General features: G+C 42.3%; 1 protein-coding gene across 1 annotated transcript; it reads left to right on the top strand.

Annotated features, from left to right (window-relative positions):
• The first annotated feature begins 370 nt into the window (after nucleotides 1-370).
• Nucleotides 371-11,558, top strand: gxylt1b (glucoside xylosyltransferase 1b). The gene is made up of 7 exons (XM_049566349.1): nucleotides 371-641; nucleotides 2,593-2,803; nucleotides 2,931-3,062; nucleotides 3,509-3,760; nucleotides 3,936-4,059; nucleotides 4,157-4,329; nucleotides 8,551-11,558. The coding sequence occupies exons 1-7, from the start codon at nucleotides 439-441 to the stop codon at nucleotides 8,710-8,712; spliced, it is 1,257 nt and encodes a 418-aa protein (XP_049422306.1). The 5' UTR covers nucleotides 371-438; the 3' UTR covers nucleotides 8,713-11,558.
• The last annotated feature ends 8,068 nt before the right edge of the window (nucleotides 11,559-19,626 follow it).

The raw sequence follows: 19,626 nt of genomic DNA, 5'->3' as shown, positions 1-19,626 counted from the left end.
AAATAGATAGATAGATAGATAGATAGATAGATAGATAGATAGATAGACTTTATTGTCTGTCCCAACAGTGACAGAAATTCTCCTTTGACAAGGCTCAACAATACACACAGTTCACATTTAGTTCTTATGATACAGGCACATAAAGGGGTAGGTTAACATGCAATGTCTATTTTAGTTTCATCAGGGTGGTTATTGCAGGGGAAATAAAATATATTTAAAATAAAATAAGTTTTTCCAAGGCTTGAAAAGAAAAAAAAATATGGAGACTTGTAGTACATTAACCTGACCACCGGGGGCCGTAGTTGCCACGCAGGATACGTTTTATTCTGTAAACGTCCACCGGAAGTGCCTCATCACTCCGTCGAGCTTCACAGTTATTATTAAACGCTAGTTTCTGTGTCATGACTTTAGCCCCGAGTTGCGTTTTCAAACTCCAAAATGCGGCGTTACATTCGTGCACTAATGCTGTGCACGGTGTTTGCCGTGTTTTCGGGCTTGTACGTGTACAGTAAACTGCTCTACCCGGACGTGTCGGTCGGTGGGAACGGACCGAAGAGGGGCTTCATCCCACCGAGAGTCCCCGGAGGCAGGCGAGGGGCCGCGGACAAAACTGGGCCCCAAAGCCCACACTGGTACAATAGGTAGGACGGTTTTATCTGGGTTTTCCTGCTTTAAACATGTACAACTTGGAAATTAATTACATTTAAACGATAAGCGTGAAGTATAGACGACGCTATCCACTCTGTACCACACAGGTGATGTATAGGAATGTGACTAACGGCCCAATGCAGACAAAGTACAGACGTTACACTTCAGTTATTTGTGTATGGTTGCAGACAGTAACGGTAGTAACGCGAGACTTGAACAGGTGTTGGACCTCACGCGCAGACCTGGTGATGGTTCCGAGATTAATTGATACGTCAATAAAGTTGCAGATACAGTCGTCATGTAAGAATATACCAAACTAGCATTACATTTAGGTAGTTTTACGTTGTTAAAATTTGGTAGTACGTAATAATAAATGGACACGAACGTAAAATGCGTATTTAAACATTTTTATTTATTTATGTATTTTTATTTATTTTAGATAAAAACATAAAAACTTTGAGCTAAAATAATAGTCAACTGTGATGAAGACAGGGAAATAAAAATAATAAAACAGACTTGGGGAGATTTATATATAGATACATAAGATTTTTTTTTTTTTTTTTTTTTTAAAAGTTAATATACAGTTAATCACACTTAATGGTATATTTTGCATATATTTTTCTACTCTTCATATATTTTATTTTATTTTTTATATGCCTTCTTTTGCACCAAAGTGGACAATATATATATTGTTGTGCTGTGGTACACAAGTATGACCGTACTAGGGCTGCAACTAACGATTATTTTCATTGTCGACTCATCTGCCGATTATTTCCTCGATTAGGCGACTAATCATTTTATCGAAAAAGGTGTTAAAATGTTGAAAAATGTCTGTCTGTCTCTCCCAAACCCAAAATTATGTCATCTAATGTCTTGTTTTGTACTCACGCCAAAGGGTTTTAGTTCACCGTCATGGGAGAGTGTGTAAAGCTGCCAATATTTGAGCGTAAGAAGCAGCAAAAAGAGTATTTTGAGGTACTTGACTATGACTCAAACCAATTAGTCGACTACTAAAATAGTCACCAATTATTTTAATAGTCGATTAGTCATCAATTAGTCGACTAATCATTGCAGCCCTACATTGTACTTAAAGTCGTAAACATCGTAACTTAAAGTTACGTATAATTCAGTTTAAGGAGGGCTTACTATTCCTCCACTTGAATGCATATTTAAACATTTTATTAGAAATAAATTAACACTTGGAGAACATGCAAAAGTATATACATAGACAACATTTTGTAGAGGGTGTGCATTCTATACAAAATAACGAGCAAAATAATAGTCAAACTTAATGAAGAGGAGGGAAAATAGAATAAAAGTAAAAAGACTGGGGGAGATTAATATATAAATAAATAAGGATTATAACAAAAATAAGTCAATAAATGAAAAGTCCAGGTGGAAAAAGTTGGACAAAACAGGAGCCATAATAACCAAAAAGAAAAATAGTTTATAGTGATTTATACATCACTTTAAAGGAGGGCTTACTATTCATCCACTTGCATGCTTATATAAACATAGGAAGTGATTACTGAAACTTCACACCTGACTGTAATTGTGTTTGCCAGATGTTTGTGTGTGACGAGTAGGATGAATGGCAGGAGCAGCTAATAAAGTTGAAAAGGAAGAGACAACACCTTTCTTACAGAGGTCACTGCCATCATGGCTGTAGGCAAGACCAGGCTCAGTCAGTCAAGATGAAATCCATAGAATATACCACTGCTTAATGTACATGTTATCAGGATTTCTTCCAGTTGCTTTTGTTGGAACAAAAGTCCAACATGTAAACAGTGTTTTCCATAATATAATACAACGGAAATCACATTTGAGAAGCTGGAACCTGATAATATTTTAGTTTAGACTGACAAAATGTGCATAATACAAACCTGTGAATTCCAGAGTCCTGACTATAACAATGTCTACCTGACTCTCCATCCTCTCCCTCAGGTACATCATGCGCCAGCGAGGCCAGATGGAGGCAGGTGGTGGCAGCGCCCAGAGCAGACCTGAACCTCCCATGCACCTGGCTGTGGTGGCCTGTGGGGAGAGGCTGGAGGAGACTCTCACCATGATCAAGTCTGCTGTGCTTTTTAGCGTCAAGCGCCTCCACCTGCACATCCTCGCTGAAGATCAGTTACACGCCAGCTTCATGGAAGCTGTGAGTAGGAAATATTTGGAAAAATGAAAGTCTGGAAACTTCAGTGTGCTTGCCGTTGACTGTGATTGACCTTGAGTTTGTGTTGATCGTATCTTACTCGCAATTCCTCGTGTAATCTGTCTTCCAGCTGGAGTCGTGGCCTGATTTTATCCGCTCCAGGTTCAACTACACAGTCTACTCCATCAGTTTCCCCAGTGAGAACGCAGCTGAGTGGAAGAAACTCTTCAAACCCTGCGCTTCTCAGAGGCTCTTCTTACCTGTGAGTTTCTAATACAGAGAGGACTCTTCAGCACGAGAATACATCAGTGGAAACACATGTTCAGAGTTCGCACAATGTCATTGAAGTGCTTGAATTTTGAGGGGGGTAAATCAAGTACTGGAATATCTCTAAAAATAGCCCCTTGTACAACAAAGTGCTTAAAAAGTGCTTGAAATTTAAGTGAACCACATAACACTGCCTTATATTTTGACCAAAGTTTTGTTGATCAGGCTATTATATTTAAATTTCTCAGAATCAGATATCGCTCAGCTTCCTCTCCTTTCTTCCTCGCCTTGATCATGTAACGCCTGACATCGTAGTTTTATTTTAATCCCCTTTGTCAGGCCACTGCAGAACATACCAGCAGTATGCACCACTGGAGAGCACCCACATTATTAATGCTCTCAGTGACATCTGTCTCTGTGTGTCTCCTTCAATCTATTCAGCTGATCCTAAAGGACGTCGACTCGATCGTGTATGTCGACTCAGACATCCTCTTCCTGCAGCCTGTAGACCGCCTGTGGGCGTTCCTGTCCCAGTTTAATTCCTCCCAGCTGGCTGCCATGGCACCGGAGCACGAGGAGCCCCGTATCGCTTGGTACAACCGCTTTGCCCGCCACCCCTTCTACGGCAGGACGGGCATCAACTCGGGGGTCATGCTCATGAACATGACGAGGATGAGAAACACGTTCTTCAAGGTAGGACTGCTGCTTACTGTGAGTGTACTACTTCTATTGGCCACAAGATGTCCTCCTGCTGCTGCAGATGTTGCACACTGAAGTCTGTGAAAGGATTCAGTTCTGGTTGCAATGTGAAGCTGCAAGTGCTTAACAACATGGTGACACAAGTGTTTATGTGTGTGTATGTTGACAGAATGACATGACAGCTGTGGGGCTGCGTTGGGAGGAGCTGCTGATGCCTCTACTTCAAAAATACAAACTCAACATAACCTGGGGAGACCAGGACCTTCTCAATATTATTTTCCATCACAACCCTGGTAAGGCATGATGTGGGGATCACTTGTTACCGAGTGCCTCTTTGTCGCACTGATTTGTTGACTGAAGCGTTTGTTTTTTGTGTGCCTCCATTCCCAGAGTGCTTGCTGGAGTTTCCGTGCCAGTGGAATTATCGTCCAGATCATTGTATCTATGGCAGTAACTGTGCCTCAGCTGAAGAGGACGGCATCTACATACTGCATGGAAACAGAGGGGTTTACCACGACCACAAACAACCTGCCTTCAGGGCTGTATACGAGGCCATACGGAAGGTGGGCACACATTGGAGTGTTTGTGATACTGAATGTGAGATGCTTGGGTCATATTAAGCTTTGTGAAGTCAGAGTTCAGTGTGCTGTATAGATGTCTTCTCGTGTTTGTCTGAACAAGACTATTGATGAAATTAATTTCATGCACTGGGGGCATCTCCATTAATCTTTTAATAACTTTATTGTTAGTATCAGCCATCTTCAGGGCAGACTAGTGCTAAACTTATGATAAAAGCTCTTGAAGATGGCCTTGCATTTTTTGTGCCTCTGTGCTAGTGACAGCCGTGGACGGAGGCATTATGTTTTCGGGTTGTCCGTCTGCCCATCCGCTATTGTGAGTGCGGTATCTCAAGAAGGTCTTGAGGGAATTTCTTCGAATTTGTCACAAACGTCCACTTGGATGCAATGATGTACTGATAAGATATAGGTGGCCAAAGGTCACTGACTTAAACATAAGCGCCTTTTTAAACAGGAATTGTGCCGCCTGAAACATGTTTTATTCTTATAATCACAGGTTGTATTCCATTACAACATCTATATATACGCACACATACTGAGTGCAGAAAGTTAGACAAAAAGGCATTTGGGGAAATTAAGTGACATGCCAGACACAGACTGAAAACGAGTAAGTGCACCCTGTTCACGGTCTCTTGGGTGCATTAAATTAAAAAAAGACCATGGTGAGTCTTTTCAAAGTGTTGTCGGTGTAATTTAGAGCAACCTCTGATGAAAGGAGCCCTTTTACAACCCCGGTGACACACCTGCTCTCCTCCACCGCCCTGTCCTTTTACCCCCCTAAATGAGATTTTGGATTGGAGCTGACCCTGAAGACCGTAAGTGTTAGTGACATCAGGTTGTCTGCGTCGCAAAACAAATCTCCACCATTTCCAGAAGGTTGAAGTGAAAGCTAATTTCCCCCATGAGGATGTTTATGGGTTGTTTACCAGCAGTGTAATGATATTGACAACACCAGTGGCATTTACTTAATGAAGCCATCAACGTTGGGAGTCTCATTGCTTTCCTATTAACAAAGCATTGGACATAGATCAGAGCGATGGCTGATCCATACCTTATCCATGGCCTGCAGTTAGAGCTGCCGCTTTATGGGACAGGATCAATTACAGCAGAAGACACACACATGTACCTTTGCTGCCACAAGTGAGCATAACCACGCGCCCACAGCATGCACTAACACCCCATTTTTCCAATAGCCTATGTAGGTATTGATACTTTCATGTATGTGATTAAGTCTGGTTTTCCAGGAGTATAAATTGATCTTCTGTGTGTCTCATCTCACTGGACGGACCACTTCATCCATTTTGTGCTTGTTCATCTGCAGCAAAACCTCAGGCTATCTGCGTGGTGTTATGGAGTGAATAACAAACAGGACAGCACTACTTTGGCAGCTCTGTGAAAGTGTGTTTTCTGGCACAGAAAAGAGGACTCATATGCAGATTGACTTTAGCTCAATTTTGAAATACAGCATAGTTACAGGGAAATGTTGAAGTTTAAAAATAGAATGGCAGCAAGTTCTCAAGTCATTATTTGCTCCCACAAACAATGTGTGGAGGAGGACAGGCTCAGTATAACCCAACATCAAACATGGCCCAGTGTGCAATCCTGTGCTCCCATCTGCCATCCCCAACCTGGCTCATATACTGTGACGCACACGTGTCTAATTTAATAGGGTTCAACTCTTTTTCAGTTCATATAATTCTGGTGTGCAGACCTGTTTGTGTATTTTTGTATTTGTTCTTCTGTCCAGCACCCAGGGTTCATTGTTTCTGGATGTGTGTGGCATAAAAACTTAAAGGGGCAACAAAAATAAGGCAATCTGAAACAGTCTTTCAGGCTACGCAGAGAGGCTGAGGCTCAGGCCACCCCCACACCCACACACCCACACCCACACCCACACCCACACCCACACCCACACACACACACACACACACACACACACACACACACACACACACACACACACACACACACACACACACACACACACAAACAAACAACTTGGCAAAATAGTGACAGACTGGTTGGAGTGAACATATGAACATATATACTGGGGCTGATTATGATGTGGAGCAGGTGTGTAATCAGGTGACAGGTCAGGTGAGGGTGTGAGGCAGGAAACACAGGTGCTGCTCTTAACACTGATTACTGCTCTGTTGGATTCCCCCCACATTTTCAGCTCTTCTGTTGGTCAAGACTATATAATTTAGTCAGAGTTACGTAGCCACAAGCCAGCTTTCTGTTCACTAAAATCACAAAACACACACAAACTTCAAATATTTTTATTTTAAATTTATTTAACTAGAACAAAGGAATACTTTGCACATCTATTTCCAAACAGGTGTGTAGGAGAGGGACGAGCAGAATACAACTTGTCCCTAATGTTGCAGCATTAAAGTCATTATTTTTGAAAGTTAGACAATGTGCAGGAGTTTTTCTACAAATTTATTTAACCAGGAAATGTCTCATTTAGAAGAGTGTCCTTCCAGAGGCAGGCAGCAGCACATTTAAACAAAGTTAGGCATTCAATATAGAGCAGATACAGACAATAAAGTAACAATCTAACAACAATAAAAATGTCCCACACACCACTCAAAAGCCAATATCAGCAAATTGAGGATGTAGTAATGCCCACAGCAAGACACAGACTGAAAACATGTTGTTTATGTTCGGCTGCAACCAAGGATTATTTTTTATTTCTGTGCCTCCACGCTGGTGCAAGCCACGGCTGGAGGCATTGTGTTTTCATGTTGTCAATCCGTCTCGTTCTGGTGATATCTCAGGAACGCCTTGAGGAAATGTCCTCAAATTTGGCACAAATGTCCACTTAGACACAAGGATGAACTGCTTTATGTTTATCTGCTGTTAACATCACAGCAAGTCACTAATTCTACCTTTAGATTTAGATGTTTCAACAGCATATTCTCATAAACTGGAACTGGACGTAAATCAGCGACCATACCCTGTGTCCTCACACAAAGACCGTCCGTTTGCCTGTCTGTGTCTCAAACAGACCACAGCAGTCCGTCCGTCATTAAGCCGCTCCTCCCTCCCTCCGCTGCAAAAAGCCGAGCCCAGGAAGCAGCAGTTAAATTTTACAGCCGATGGTACGTTTAGAGTTGGGAGTCTGCACACCAACAGTGCCCCATCAGCCGCACAAAATCAATACACCAACTGTAAATGCAACTTTATGACCAGTGTGTGTGCATGTGCGTGTGTGTGTGTAAGTATGCGCTCATAAAAACGCCATTCTCTTTGTGACCCAATATCAGGGACCCAACCGCAAGCAAATGAGCTGGCATAAAAAATGGTAATTCCCCTTTGATTTCCTCGGAGCGTTGTAAAGGCTCCTTCATTATTGGGAAGACATGAAATTTGTTCTGTAATCCCTGGCTATCACTGGACGGTAAGCCTATAGCATGAAACTGACTCCCCAACAACGTGCACCGCTTTATGTTTCACCCAGCTGACCGATCAGATTAGATTTGGAATCCCCCCCTGAGTTTGGCGTGCCTCGCGGATTTCGTTTTTAATTTATCCAGGGAAAGATATCTTCCAAGCCCAAACGCCGCCCAAAGCACCACTTTGCTTACTTACTGCAGGAATCTGATCAATTCCACTGGAACAGTAGCAGGCTGAGAGCTGTCCTCGGGGGAGCTCTGATACCAGTTTGGGATTTCAGCTGCTCATTTTAAGTTTGCAAGCCTCCAACCTTTAGACAACCACCACCCCCGTGTTTCAGATCTCTGAAGAAACAGGAGAATACAAGTCATCTTACTTGGCAAGTCTGCTTCATAGCTCAGAGTCTGCCTTTATATGCAGTGCTCAGCCCTTGTTTTAAAAGTTCCTTTATATCAGATGCTTTTTGATCATGAAGCCCAAAGTTACTTTGCAGTTCTCTGGTTTAATAGTGAAGTGTATTAACTACACTTTAGACTGTCTACAGTCTACACACAGTGATGCCTGACTTACTTATGGTGTAGAATGTCCTTATGGTCACTACTCTGCACTTGTATGAACTTTGATAATCTTGTCACATCTCTCACCGCATCCAGATGCCAACTCCCTTGCTCCTGCATGCTAAACCAATACAGGGAGCGCAGTGTCCTAACCCTAACCCCACTCCTAACCCTGCCGCAAATAAATCAATGTATGGAAAATGCCGTACATCAAACCAAACCTAACCAATGGATCATTTTGTCATTCCAGTACTCCTTTGGCGCCGACCCAGTGACTTCTTTATTGGATCCACTCGAAGAGGAGCTGTTGAAGACGACGCACACGTACTGTGGTAAATCCCACACACTCCTCACCAAGAAACTGGCACACAGCCTGGCAAACGTCAACAGGAAGGCCCCACGTGGACGGTGACAAAACCAAATCACAATAATGGGACGGGGGCCAAGGAGAAGCTTTGACTTAAGCCTCATAAGCTTGGTCAGAAAGACTCGATTGTGATTGGCTGTACAAACTGCTTGTCCTTGAGCAAGAAACTAGACGGCTTACTTGGACTCTTGCAAGCTCCACGCTGCTTTGAACAACAAAGGTTTTTGACTGATATACAAAAAATGGAACCACTACAGCTCTGTAAACATGTTTTACTTGGCAAATTGTTCAGTAACAGTGAACCTGAGTTGTCCAAAATGCATCTGTGGATAAATGAGTGGAGCTTTTAGATTATTTTAGTGAACAGCTGCTCCACAAACAGTCGGATTGTCTCAAACTGAGACTGCTCTCCTTTTGTAAGTTGCTCTGGATAAGAGCGTGATGTAAAAGTCTGTTGTAAACTTTATGAAGGGCAGTCAGCCTTCTAGTGTTGGTGGACACATGGATTTTTTTTCTCCCAGGTGTTTCCATTATAGGCTCTTACAACATTTTATATTTTACTGAGAACTGATGTTTTCTTTTTGTCTTTAAAGCATCTACTCTCTTCCACGTACTAACTTTCTCCTTTCAGTGCCTTTGGTGACTGTCTAAAGGTGAATAATCCTCATGGTGCAAAAGATGTGTAAAAAGTTCGGAAGAGGAGCTCTTGACTTTCCATATTGGAGAATTTATTGAACCATGTGAAACACTCTTATTGAAAGAGACAAAAGAATCATACGAGAACTAGACAAAGGCTTTCAGCAGGGCCTGGTTTTAAAGATGCATGCACTGGTCCACTTTTTCATCCTTCAGAAACCACTTCAGTACCGGCGAAATGGAAGAGAAGTCGTTTCAGAGAACATGCATGGAATAATAATTTCTGAGTTTGTACAGTGATTATGTAATAGTATGTGATTTTGCAGTGGCAGGGGCTGAGCATATGGGAACCTCTATCAGAGTACTGCTTTCCTGAAGTTTTGTCCATAGAAATAGAATGAGAGAGTAGAACTGATGCTCACTTAAAATCAACATAGCAGGATGATCAGAGTGGCAGCCATTTTTACGTGTAGCATTGCTATTGCAGCTTTTGTAGCGGGCTTACTTTCGCATCTTCAAACCGACTTAGGATGAGTCACAAATCCACTGAGGTGTAGTTTTGCAGTAACAACCAAACGAGCAGTGAAGTAGAATGTTTTGAAAAAGGTAACCCATTACTTGTAAAAGTTTCTTGTTGCCATCACCTGTTTGTCGAAACGTGATGTAACGTTACTGTAGCTGCCTCACTCGGTGAATTAAGGGCTTATTTCGTTCAAACCACAGCTGGTGATTGTTGGGACAGTGGACTAAAGCCCTGTTTCTACTCAGCACTTTCAGTATGGTACCTTTGGAACCAAAAGTAACCCTTCAGACATGGTACCTAGACCCTTGTGTTTCCACTGCAAACAGTACTCTTAAATGTGGGCGGGGTTGTTGTCACTCACTGCTCCGTCCAGCGCTCACTGTATTTCCTCATTAGCAGTGACACAGATGGAAGTCTGCACCTTGTTTATCGTCCACAGAACGAAGCTGCACGCCAACGTTTCCAGAACAAAATAGAACAGGCTGCAGTGAGAGTCTCTCTCCCTGGGATATTTAAAAATAGCGGATTTGTGCATTTAGTCCTTCTCAGGCAAGCTCAGATGTTTAGTGTTGCCGTAGCCCACAGGAACAACACTCCACGATGCTTTTTTGCCCACTGCCGCACGAGGATTAGAATATATGCTGTCACATAAACCTGGTTGAAATATATCACGCTTGAAGATCCACTCATTACTAAAAGTGTATGTAATATACATAAACTAAAGTAATGGTCAAAGTTGTCACAGTGAAATTTAAGGTGCGTCGATGGATTCACGTCGTCACCTCATGCACTGAGTAACATAACAAGTTAATGCTCCACCTTAAAAGTTGCCAGCAGTCGGCCCAGTGAATTAAGTTATTTTTCTCCGACAGTGGTTACATGAGCCTCAAAACCAGCCACAACTCAGCCCTGAGCAGAGTGACTGACGGTATGGAACCGAAAGTAACCCTTCAGACATGGTACAGACCTTAGCATTTCCACTGCAAACAGTACTCTTAAATGTGGGCAAAACCAGACACATTTCAGCCCTGAGCAGAGTGACCGTCCTCTATTGACCAATCAACAGACTGCAGTGTTCACAGCTCCACCTTTTAGTACCAGATCTGTGTGTTAGGTACCCCAACAGAGGGGGGACCAAAAATGGGGACGGCACAGGACCGTTCCACTGGTACCATCCACAACAAACAGCTTAATGCCCTTTCTATTCATTCTGTTTCTATGGTTTTATCCTATTCTATATTATTTTATCGGTTACACAGGTGACCTCGCCTCGAAATGGGATGATTTACAGTTATGGGTCATTTTTATATCATGTAATGTCAGTGTACAGTTTTGCGATGTCATGTGACTCCACACAATCTTATGTTTTTGTGTTCAAATGCGAACATCTCCATGTTTCCAGCACATTGCTGATACTATGAAATCTTTTAAAAGCAGATCATGCAGATAAGCTAATAAACATCCTGTTTAGGTTTGTTTACACTAAAGCCAACACTCATAACGTGGAAAAATTGCTGTTGAACATGTGAATAAGCTACAACTTCCTCTCCTGATGCCAAAGCATTTCTTTTTGTTGCACCGTTGAATGTATTTCGAACACTATGGGGTGGAAATCAAAATGTTTTCAGTACTTACGCCGGTATGGTTGTAATGTGAGGATATCCTGACATGTTTACTTGTTTATTTGTCATCTGTTGTGCTTTGTGCATGTTTTTTTGTTACATTAAAGAGTGTTGTGGCATTTGTACAGCAGTGTGTCCTGTTTAGCCACCAGAGGGTAGCATATTTTTTTATATGTCCACTAGTGTGTAGGGATGAAAGATAGAAAGGTATGTTTGGAATATGTTTGATTTTAAAGGAATAATTTTAAGGAAAGGAGTTTGGATCAAGCTAATATAAACATCTCATATTTTTCTCTTTTTACTTGTATAAGGCATCTTATTTTATTCTATAAGCTTGAAGATGATTGATGGAAGGGTTCTATCCCCTCCTTGGCCAGATCAATAGACTTGCCAATAATCTATGACTCGGCCACCGAAGGCGCTACACCATTTGTGCTTCAGCTCTGTGGTGCTCATAAAGTGTAAGTGATGGACCAATAACGGCGCCTGTCTGTGACACTATATGGCATTGACTATGGAGAATGAGGTTATGCTTATTCCCATTAGGTGGGGGATACAAGCGTCCATTTATGGCTCCGGAGCTAGCTTGATTCATTGCACTAGAAACATCCTTCATTCATCACTATATATCCATATGAGAGCTTATCAATTACCTTTATTGACCCTGTGTGCTTAAATGCAACATGTAACAGGCCAGGTCCCCGGGGAGATGGAGAGACAATGGCTCGGCTTGAGCGCCATGTTGAAGAATTCAATATCGTCCATCCTCCAAGGCTTCATTTTCCCGAAACTACATGTTTTATATCGCAATAAATAACTCTGATTTTATTCTCTTGTGCCGTCGCGGCAGGGGGAGAAACTATTTAAAATAAATATGTGACCTCCAGCATTTAGAGTGGGTCCAGAGTGGGTAGAGTGGAAGATGAGGGGAAAATGGGCACATCGCAGAGTGATTAAATGTGTGTGTGTGTGTGTGTGTGTGTGTGTGTGTGTGTGTGTGTGTGTGTGTGTGTGTGATGGATAAAAAAAGAAATAGTTTTAAAAAAAAATCCAGGTAAGGTTGACCAATTTTCTCTCATTGTCACACGACAAAAATGTTGAAGAGCAGAGATGAGTGCATAGTGGGAGGACAGAGAAAAAGGCTGATGGAGTGTGTTAGTGATGAAAGAAAAGAACAAGGCTGTCATAGCCAATATAGCAATTAGGGCACTTTGCTGCTCCAGAGCTCCATCTTTTGGTTATTGCTTTCCTGAAAAGCAGAGTTGGACCCATAAATGGTATCATCAAAAGAAAACCACAGCGGAGAGATCTCCAGAGAAACAAACATATTCCAGGTTTGTGCACCATTTGGAGGACGTACAGTGTGGCAGGGAATAAACAGCGGCCTAATTATGGACTGTATTCCTATTTACTGGTCAAATAGGGTAAACAAACACTGACGTAAAATCTGACATTGATAAAAAAAAAAGTGCAGCATGACAAATCTTGTTTCTTGCAGTGCAGTTTGAAGAAAGCAAAACATTAAGGTCTGATATTACATATGTCTGCTCTAACATACACGCAGTCCACTGGAGCCCAAATGTGCTTCTTATTGCTTTATTGCTGCTCTATGATTCATTCACCATTAAAGGAATACTTCACCCCAAAATGATCATTTGTATATTAATGAATTACCCCGTTTTACCTTGAAATTGCAAAGACCAGTTCATTTTTATAAAACATTTTTGATATATAAAATTGGATTGTTGGTTACCCACTGGAGCTAACGTTAGCTAGCTGTTTAGATCGCGCATTTAAATATAAATGTTCAAACTAGGGCTGTCAAAATAATGACTTAATTTCGATTACTTAATCACAGAAATAAAAAAAAAAACACATTAAAAAAATGACACTGATTAATCGTGATCCGTGGTGCCTTTGACCTGGTGCGCCATTGAAAGCCACAGTGGCTTTGTCACACAATGAAGGCAGACGAAACAACATTGCTCGGCCCTGTGAATTGAACATTTACATTTTTTAAAAAAACCACCCAGATGGAACTGTTGATAGGAGCACCGTTCCTATCCTAGGAATTTTCGCGACACAAAGCATTTAGCAGCGAACCTGGAGGTCCGAGCTAGCACAGCCTCTGATGCTAGCGCAAGCAGCCAGCCTCGTTAAGCCACACGCAACCAGGTGTTCAGACACAAACTGAGTAAGTCTACCTGTGACCGATTAACTATCTCCCTTGCAAAATGGATTGCAATGGACTGCAGACCAGTTGCGGTGGCAGAGGACAAGGGGACAATTGTGCCCAAAATCCAGCAGCTTTACTTCGACACGTCTGCCAAAATTCATTTGAATTGAAATTTTTTAAATACTTTCACAGCAAAAACGGATGTATGCAATTAATTTAGATGAATTAATTACAGAGCGTGTTTTTATTTAGATTAATTTTGTGGTGACTCCCTTCCTCTGAGGCTGTCATAAAATCAGAATATTCATTCCTCAATTGCTTGGCAAGTATTCATGTTCCTTTTGTCCGTAAGGGTCCACTGATCAAAAGAATCAAAAGTGTCTTTCTAGAAATGAATCTCTTCACTGAGGAGTTCAGGTAAATAGGCTTTGATAAGGTGCTTGTTAAGGTTGTTTAGCAACCTCAGACGCGACCTGCCGCTGCGCTCTTGAAAGCTGGCTCAAAAAAAGGCACAAAAGGAGCACCCAATGTTTTCCAGGCCGGTGAAGACGCAGCATGTGAACGGCCCCTAACTTAAGTTCATCAAGTTTTCTTCATTAATTCAAGGTTCAAGGGTGAGTGATTGATATACAGTTGATCCTTTAGGAGGTGAAGTATTCCTTTAATGAAGCGCAAGTTCAAAAACAACCAGGTCTCACTCCAAAGTCATCAAAATCCGGCGCTTGGGCAGTGACTTCTGGCATCAGAGACCGACGATAAAAGCTGTCCATTAAAATCAGCATGATGCGTGGCTGGTCGCCATCGGCTGTGAAACATGGCGGGATGAGAACGAAAGTTAAGGTGGTGAAAGTCCATGTAGGGTGGGTGGAAGGGTGGTGGATGGGTCCAACAAACACCAACTTTCACTCGTATCCAGACATGGAAAGTCCATGACCCAACGTAGATATGTGACGAGATCGGAGTGAGAACATGCTGTCAAAAACTGAAAACCCCTTCGTCAGTAATTCTTATTAGAAATAGGTAATTATTTCAATATGGGCTCTGTGAGCTTCGGCTGTGTTTGTACATGTCATTCATAGTGAGAGTACGCCTTGATTTAAAGTAAAGGTTCCTCATATTCATGCGACTCTCCACACAGACGACATCCATCTAATTCTGACAGCTCAAATCACACACAGTACATGGATGCATAATGCACACATGTTCAAACGCATACACAGCCGCAGCATTATGTAGAGAGGCATCACATAGACACACTAACTTATACAACTTATGCTCCGCACATTTGAGCATGTATGTGATATCGTACTCCTAGATTACACAGCAGGGGGTCATTTACATGTTGTAATAGGGTCTACATATCACTGCTGGAGGAGATGAGAGGGAGAGGCGTACAGGCCTGGATGTTCCCCACAAACAGAATGTCATGTTCTGCGCTTCTTATTTACATATGTGCAACTCCGGGGTACATTTGATGCCCAGTGAGATGGAATATGACATCTTTGCTCGCACTGACACCGAATCTGCTTCAGTGATTCACCCAGTACGTCACGTGAGGAGAGAGTGTGAGTGAGAGTGATGGGTATTTTCGGCAGATTGGTTTATTTACTTCACAGCTTATTTTCTGTGTGTGTTTGTCAGACTCGACACGGCAAATGCCACGAAGCCAAAGTGTGTCTCTGTCCAGCTCTCTGCGAGATCTGGCTGCTTTCATGGCAGACAAGCACTCAGGAATCTTCAGCCATTATCAGGCTTTCTGCCAAAATGTGCACCTTGTTTTTGTCCTCGTTGCTGCAAATGCACGTTCCATCCTTCTTCCTTTTCAGCCTTTGATTTTACCCCGCCATCCCCATGTCCTGCCTTTCTTCTCGCATTCCTAAATTCCTATCTCTCCACATTATTTCAACAAGAAGCTACGTTTGAAATCCACCTCAGTGTCTGACCTAGTTTCTCATGCCTGATTTCCTTTTTTCCTGCACCCATCAGAGGGCACGCAAACTTCCAAAGACAAACCACACTGCGAATACAAAAATACCCAATGTGCTCATCAAACATGCTCATTTTTTTTAAAAAAAGGAAATGGCAAGAGAATGTTTTCAAAGACAGACTGTGTTGCAGACATTCTCACCTCCAAACATTTCAAGAACGCCAGTGTGAGTCTGCACCTACTTAGAAATGCTAGCCTTGGGGATATGAGCTCCTGTGCTTTGTACTAGACCGCCAGCACACATGAGAGCCAACACAAGCCTGCTTCCGAAAGACAAACGCATCCAAGGACAATAACGAGACGCTATTGTCTTTTTAAGCATGTGAGGTGGTGAGTTACTGCTTGCAACAAAATGAGATGTTCAGGAGGGGTTTTGAAGTGGTTTGAGCAGCCAGATTCCCCATATAAATATAAAAGCTAGCGACGGTGTCAAAAGCACACAGCTCCGTGATTCTCTATAGAGTGTTAGTCTCTTCTTTTGTTAAAGGAAAAGTTTGACATTGTGCTTGTTAGCTTTCTTAAAGCTTGATTGCATGGTAATATTAAGCTACCACGAGCAGCTAGGTAACTCAAGCAGGATTTATACTCACGCATCAGCTCTATGCAAAGCCTAAGCACCCATTTTTCAGTTCATTTACTACCCACATGGGCCCCACATACAAATGTTGACTCGGTTTGGCTTTAAAAGAATCTTTTGTTACTGATGTGGAGTCACGTGTCATGTGCCAGTGTCACACACACACATCAATAGCTTAGTATGCCGATACATACTAGCATGCTCCACTATGTCTTTATTAAAAGAAGTCAGCGCTGACCATGAACACCGGTCTCCGAGTTGAAAGTCCTGTGCTTGCTTGACCTATTCACCACCATCCCCGCCCTCTATATCGACTCCTTCCATCTTAACAAAACATACACAGAGTTTATCACTTTTTATACAACGTCCAGAAAGTGCGCCAGGCTTTGAAGCCAATTTTCGTAGTGGCCAAACAGCTGAATTACAATTTGCCTGTCCATCACATGATGCCAGTGGGCCCAAAAATACCTGTTCTCCTAGACTTACATTGTGAAAGACATGTCTGTAAATTAATGCATACATTTCTTTGAGCATCGCAAAATGACTGGTTTTACCATCAGGATTTAATCCATCTGGTCCGATAACATTTTGAAAGTCTAGAAGAGTGGCGTGATTTAATCATTCCATCCTCATTAAGGTTAGCAGAGGGCTAAACCGGAAGTAGCCTGCTTGGCCAGTAGAAGTTTGCCGCTTGGTTTGAGAAAATCTTTAGCGCACTTGCTCTCTGGGCCCAACGATGCAGAAAATTTGGGTAATTTTACACCTAGAAAGTCAAACTTTTTTGGTGTTATGCACCACTGAGCAACTTTCATAGGAGCAAACGGGGCAATGTCTCCAACGCTGTATCCAGTTCTCTTAATTCATGCTTGACTATGTCACCTTACTTCCTCCTTTACTCCCGTTGGAATTACCATGGGCACAAGAGGGCGCCACCCTACAATAAATGTAAGTATGGGTTGTAATAAAGTTTTTGCATAGTCGACCTCTTTGCACTGATGTGATATAAGGTAAGGGCTGCAGTAATTACATTTTACAATACATTTTTTGCAGAGAATGTCAGCAGGGTAGGAGCATAAAGCTGCACATTTATATGCACATGTGCACATTCACACAGGAAATGCATACACACACATCACACTCATTCAAACACACACACACCACCTGCTCTCCCCAGTCTATAGATCCTATATAAAACTTAAAGCTGAAGCAGAGGGGCGCCGAGATAGAGGGGCTGACATCAGAAATGAGAGTGACCATGCCGCTTTTATATCCCGGCGCACCCTGACCCTCCTCCTCTTCTCCCTGCCGCATCCTCATCGCACAACAATAGATTTCCCATTACTGCTCCCTCCTTCACTCCATCCCTCAATCACAGCCTGACAATATTTACCCCCAGAGTGGTCTGATTCAGAAAGTACCTCAGCGCATGCTTGTGTGTGTGTGTGTGTGTGTGTGTGTGTGGTCATGTGAATTCTAGTTCATGGCTGAAAAAAGGATGTTATAGAAGCATGTATGTGTGTGTATGAACATTGGAGTCATGTGTGCTTGGTGTGAAGTGTATAGCTTTATTGTATTCCAAAAGCCCAGAGCTTATCTTTTCCTTACTCCCTTCTTTTTTTTATCCCACTCTCTACAGTCTCTCACACTCACACACACATACACACACTCTCTTCCCCCTGTGAGCTTTTCAATTAGGTAATTACAGTGGCAGTGAATAGAGCCTGCCTGGACACTGGCACTCTATTGTAGAAGCACCTGTCCCCCCATAGACAGCAATTACCTGCCAGGCTGGAGGGGAGTTGCAGGCTATTGTCTGTGTGCATATATTTGTGTGTGTGAAACAGCGACCTTGTCTGTATGTGTCTGTTCAGCCTGTGTATGTACTGTATATGCACCTAAACAGGTGTGTTTGTGTGTACGCTCATTTCGGCGCTACAGGGTCCATTGTGTGTGTGTGTGTGTGTGTGTGTGTGTGTGTGTGTGTGTGTTTGTGTCAGAGCTGGCGGCGTGCAAGAAGAGATTGTTCTTAATTATATTCCATGACAGAAATGCGGGAAGATTTAGAAAGTCTACTTTTATTTCAGCTCATGCACACCGACGCGATATCAACCTAACTTCCATTGTGCAAATGTGGAGTGTACATGTTAAATGCCAGTGCTGCTTTCAGAGTATATAAGCAGCGTGCAGTGGGAGCAGACCAGCGTGATTTTGCCTGCAGCATCTCAGATACCGCTGGCGCCTACGAGCAGCACGTTCACCACGTTGTTAAACACTTTGTTAACATTTTAAGCCCCACCGTGGAGCGAATCAAAGTGCACTTTTTTTCCCAGCGTGAGCAGAGTAAGTGTAATGCTTTGTGCGAGGCTGTAAATATCTGCCCCTATAGTTCACTTATATATCTGACCACAGGGTCAAGGCTCAACAAAAAAGGTCACGGACAGATTGACAAAGGAAATTGAATCAACTACAATACACTAGAGTTGTGCGTGCACAAGTTACAAACTCGATGGGGGATATTTTCAGAAAAAACATTCCTTGACAGCACACTTGTGATTAAAAAAAAAAACACCCACAGGGTACCTTGTAATATTTTCTTGTGTCCCCAAAAAGAATATGATGAAATGTTCCACTTTAACTCCACCTAGAAGGTAAAGTTAAAAACTGCACTTGACACGGGACTTCCATGGAATTGCAGCTTCCAGGTCCATCATGTGATACTATTGGGCCCAAAAAGACTTTTTCCCATTGAGTTACATTGTGAAATAGATGTCTGTAAATCAGTGAGTACATGTTTTTGAGCATCTGCTATCAGAATTTGATCCATTTGGTGCGATAACATTTTGGAAATCTGAAAGAGCTGCATGCAAAGGGGAGGGCCAAACTGAAGGGAAGCCTCTTGGTTGGTGGAAGTCTTTTGTCTTTTGACGCCATACAGTTCGGTGGTCAATGAAAAGGTTCAAAGAGTGTCACATTAAAGATGATGTCACAGCAGTTTCATGAGGCTTTGCTATGGTGATCAGCTGAAAATCACGATAACGAGGAGGTATCTGCTGTGCAAAATGAAATACAGAAAAGGACCCTTGGTCTCCTATGAGTGGAGGAAAAGTCCCCTAGCTGCTAGGCTAATTTATACAATATAAAATGCCATAGGCTTGTGCTAAAAACATTAGCATGTTGTATTTGTGAGGAAAATGTGTCCAGATAAAGACAAGTGTGAATGCTGTGAGTTATAGTGAAGCTGATTTGTGTACTTGTGTTTGAAATTGTCACTATTGAGCCATATTTAAAGTGTGTTTTAGGTGTGATTTGAATCAACTAAACTTTACAGCACTTCACAGAAACCTCTGCTGCCAACTAGTGTTTTGGAGGTGTAACTACAGAGTGACACAGACACACCACCGCACAAGTATACGTGCTCACAACGGCATCGGCCATGTG

This window comes from Epinephelus fuscoguttatus, linkage group LG22, assembly GCF_011397635.1.
Source record: "Epinephelus fuscoguttatus linkage group LG22, E.fuscoguttatus.final_Chr_v1".
Lineage (NCBI taxonomy): Eukaryota > Metazoa > Chordata > Actinopteri > Perciformes > Serranidae > Epinephelus > Epinephelus fuscoguttatus.
Note: the sequence above shows the minus strand (reverse complement) of the source record. Positions and strands in the feature narration are given on the sequence as shown.

Bases quoted from the DNA above. Each gene is read 5' to 3' on its own strand.
- gxylt1b (XM_049566349.1), top strand. From the start codon at position 439: ATGCGGCGTTACATTCGTGCACTAATGCTGTGCACGGTGTTTGCCGTG. The intron at 2,804-2,930 runs GTGAGTAGGAAA...TCTGTCTTCCAG, and splicing joins ACGCCAGCTTCATGGAAGCT to CTGGAGTCGTGGCCTGATTT. The intron at 4,060-4,156 runs GTAAGGCATGAT...CTCCATTCCCAG, and splicing joins TATTTTCCATCACAACCCTG to AGTGCTTGCTGGAGTTTCCG.